The sequence below is a fragment of the Nicotiana attenuata genome, chromosome 6, assembly GCF_001879085.1.
Source record: "Nicotiana attenuata strain UT chromosome 6, NIATTr2, whole genome shotgun sequence".
NCBI lineage: Eukaryota > Viridiplantae > Streptophyta > Magnoliopsida > Solanales > Solanaceae > Nicotiana > Nicotiana attenuata.
Window position 1 is genome coordinate 30,411,798 of NC_031994.1, and position 3,900 is coordinate 30,415,697.

Here is a 3,900-nt window from a genome sequence, read left to right on the forward strand (position 1 = left end):
CCTGAAGGCAACATCAATTGTCTATCCGGGCGTGTCACACTACTCTTGCGTGTGGCATATTTGGACAAATATAAGGGCAAAGTTCAAGAAGGGTCATCTACAATTAAATGAATCGTACTTTGCTACAACAGGATCATACACTATGGATGAATTTAATGAAAGGATGTCGAAGATTGAAGAGATAGACCCTCATGTTAAATCATACCTCTATGATATTGGCTATCATAGATGGTCAAGAGTACATGCAGCGGTGAATAAAACTTGGACTATGACATCAAACATCGCAGAGTCGTTGAATGCTGTAACAAAATATGCAAGAGAGCTGCCTATATTTGACCTATTAGAGTATATGAGGACACTTCTTGAACGTTGGACGAAAGAAAAGTTGTTGAAGGCAAAGGGTACTTTCACATACCTTGGGTACAAATTCAACAAAGAATTGGAGAAAAGCAGTACATCATCTCAGAAACTTAGGGTAAGATCTCTTTATTTTGTGGAGAATAATAATATTTTTCATATAAAGTGTTTCCAGAATGTAGATAAATTATAGACAAACTGTAGTTAATTTGTAGATGGCAGATCATTTGTAGATAAATTGTAGATAAGTTGAAGATAATTGTAGATAAACTTTTTTATGAATTTTAAATATTTTTATTTCTGTTTGTTATGTAATTGTAGGTGAGGGCTTCAACAAATCTTATCTATACTGTGATAGATGGTGTGAAGTGGTACATTGTGTGTCTTGAAAATAAGAAATGTACTTGTGGCCAGTTCCAACTTAATGAACTTCCATGTGCGCATGCTTTGGCAGCTTTAAGGGACAAGAATGAAGGATATGAAAATTATTGCTCGCCGTATTACACAAGGGAGAGCCTACTCCGTACATATGAAATACCAGTAAATCCACTTCCTGATGAAAGCAAATGGAATGTGCCACAACATATATCTTATGAAGTAGTAAAACCACCTACGGGAGAGAAAAAACAGCCAGGAAGACCTCAAAAGGAAAGATACAAAACATATGATGAACTAAAGTCAAAGAAGTACAAGGTGTCATGTGAAAACTGTGGAGGTGAAGGGCATAACAAAAGATCTTGCAAGAATGCACCCAAAAAAAAAATATCATGTAGTTAGAATGGTTATTTTGTAGTTACTGTTAGTGAGTTAAAGAATCTACATTTTTTGTGTAATCGTTTAAGTTTTTAAAGATCATTATGAAGTATACTACAATTTTATTATGTGTGTTTAATATGCGTTTATGTATCTTGTCAGGCATCTAAATTTGTCTTTGATATAGTATAATTTTGTATTAATATTTATTATCTACAATAAAACTGATATTAAAAAGTAAATTCATGTAAAGTGTTTCCAGATTGTAGATATAATGTAGGTTAAACGTAGTTAAATTGTAGTCTTTGTAAAATTTTGTAGACAATTTGCAGATTCATTGTGGATAACACATTTCTATGATTGGAGTATTTATTTATTCTTTTTGTTGTGTAATTTAACTTCAACTGACAGTTATATACAGAAGGTAAACAACTAGAAATTATGATATACAAATACAAAATTTATATACAATAACTACATTGATTCTTCGCAAAATCTAGATATTGTCATAAAATAACAAAACAATAAGGTCTGCTGCAATAAAAACATAAAAATTTTGTTCATAAAGTAGTGTATTCTCCTTCAACTACAAATTGGCATCAAGTAAACTAGAAAAACAGCACTCTATTTCTTCTTTCTCTGTACTCTAGTCTTCTCATTCAAAGCAGGAGCACCCTTCCTCCTTGCTAGCCTTCCTGTAACCTCACTTTCACTGATTGACCCATCTTCTTGCTTCTTTGTAGCATAGTCCCATAGGATAGCTCCATAGCGTGTACAGTGTTGGTCGATATCCGAAAGGTCTTCTGAAGGGATTGACAAATATCCAATGCTAACATACTCCGCAAAATTAGCCACAAATACCCCACAATCGCTGCATAAGACACAAAAATTTAATTATTTAACAAATGATTATAAAAAAAAAATAATTAACCATTTAGAAAGAGAGAATAGTCTTTTTACAGTGATCCTTCCTTTTGCTGTGGAATCTCCGCAACCAACCACTGTATGTTGAGAGGGTCTGTAACTGGTTTCTCAATGTATGCCTTTATGGTCTTGAAGTCAATGTCTTTACGCTTACCGTAGAAACCAGTGCAAGACAAATACAGAGGGATAATGATTGAAAACTTATCAACACATGCTTCAACATCATTATGGTTGTGTGAAGACACAATGGAATCATACACATAAAGTTGCCTGTCCGCTATGTCGAAAACGACCAACAACCAATGGAACTTCTCTACAATGTTCACGGGCATGATGACATAGTCAACTTCATCCCAGGCAAAGAATTCTATACCCAAGAATATATTCTGCAACATCATCATCGGGTTTAACAACCGATACTTTGTCTGGTGAGAACTTATGAACTTCTCATAGATTTGTTCAATCTTTGACTTGAACAAGCAATCAATTGTTGTAAACCTAGTGTTGTTGTTGTTGGGACCATATTTGCCTCTTTTTCTCAGGTAATACATAATAACATCAATGTGCTGCAAAATATAATAATATCTACTATAAGCTACACTGTAACTACAATCTTTTACAATCAGATACATATTAAACTACAAAGCCAGAATTCAAATATTCTAACAAATAGCTACACTTTAGCTGCTATACACAGCAAAATATGGAACACAACAACTACCATAAGGTCTCAATAATATTGACATTCAAACTATAGCACATATTTGTAAGTGTTCAGCTTGAACTACACTATAACTACAAATTAACTAAAATATACCTACAATTACACTACAAAACAGAAACCAAACTATATCTTGTGAATTTATTCTTTGATACTTACAGAGTTACTGAGGACTTGTCCGGGGTGAGCAAGGGAATAAAACCAGTCCTTCTTATCCACCTTTTCAACTCCAAGGTCTAACCAAGGCTTGATTTGGTTATCCTTTATTGAAAAGGGAGCCTTCCTCCTGTAAAAATGACATAATAAATTACATATTTATACTTTAAAATGCTGAAATGAAAGTATCAAACTAAGCATTCATACCTCTTAGATACTTTCTCACTACGGTGGTATAACCACTTGTTGAACTTATCTAACATATTAGCATCTACATTTTCACCAATAAGAGTTATGAAGGGGTGCTTGAGGTAGAAAAATTTAGGTACAATAGAGCTGCTGCCTCCAGAACTGTATAGAGGTATGAAAGGTGATCGTGCATGTTTCCCCGGTTGCCTGGTTCTCCCCGGATGAATAGGGGTTGCTTTATGTGGTATGGGCTCTCCAAACATAACCAATTGTGTTAAGTTGTCTGGCAACTCAAAGTCATCCAATGTCACACCCTTCTTATCAATGCATGATCCTTCAGAAACAACTTCATCCACATGAAGTGCATCTTCACCTTCATTTTGCTGCCTCTCAATGACTTGTTCTGTTTGAGCTGCTACAGTGACTCCGTGAATTAGGGAGCACACATTGACATTATCAATATCTGTTACATAAAACATATATTACTTAACAGGAATGTAAAATTGTATAAACAACAATTACATTTTCTGAATGACAACATGATTTTATACCTGCATGTTCAACCTCAGCTGCTTCTTGAAAATCTGGATATAAGTCCCTATGTGCTGGAACATGTTCTTGACAAACTGCAGCTTCAATTTAAAATACTATTTAGTGTGGAGAAGATTAATTCTTGGTAAGACATCTACATATTATATATCTATTCTTGTCAAATCCCAGTTGATTAATACATGTAAAGTTTTGAATTTCTGAGAGTAGCTATTTAATTGTGATTTTTTCTTAATGGGTTCTTGTAAAAT

At 34.0% G+C, this 3,900-nt stretch overlaps 1 protein-coding gene across 1 annotated transcript; it reads left to right on the forward strand.

The window, feature by feature from the left end:
• On the forward strand, nucleotides 143-1,134 carry LOC109227746. The gene is made up of 2 exons (XM_019392941.1): nucleotides 143-475; nucleotides 679-1,134. The coding sequence occupies exons 1-2, from the start codon at nucleotides 143-145 to the stop codon at nucleotides 1,132-1,134; spliced, it is 789 nt and encodes a 262-aa protein (XP_019248486.1).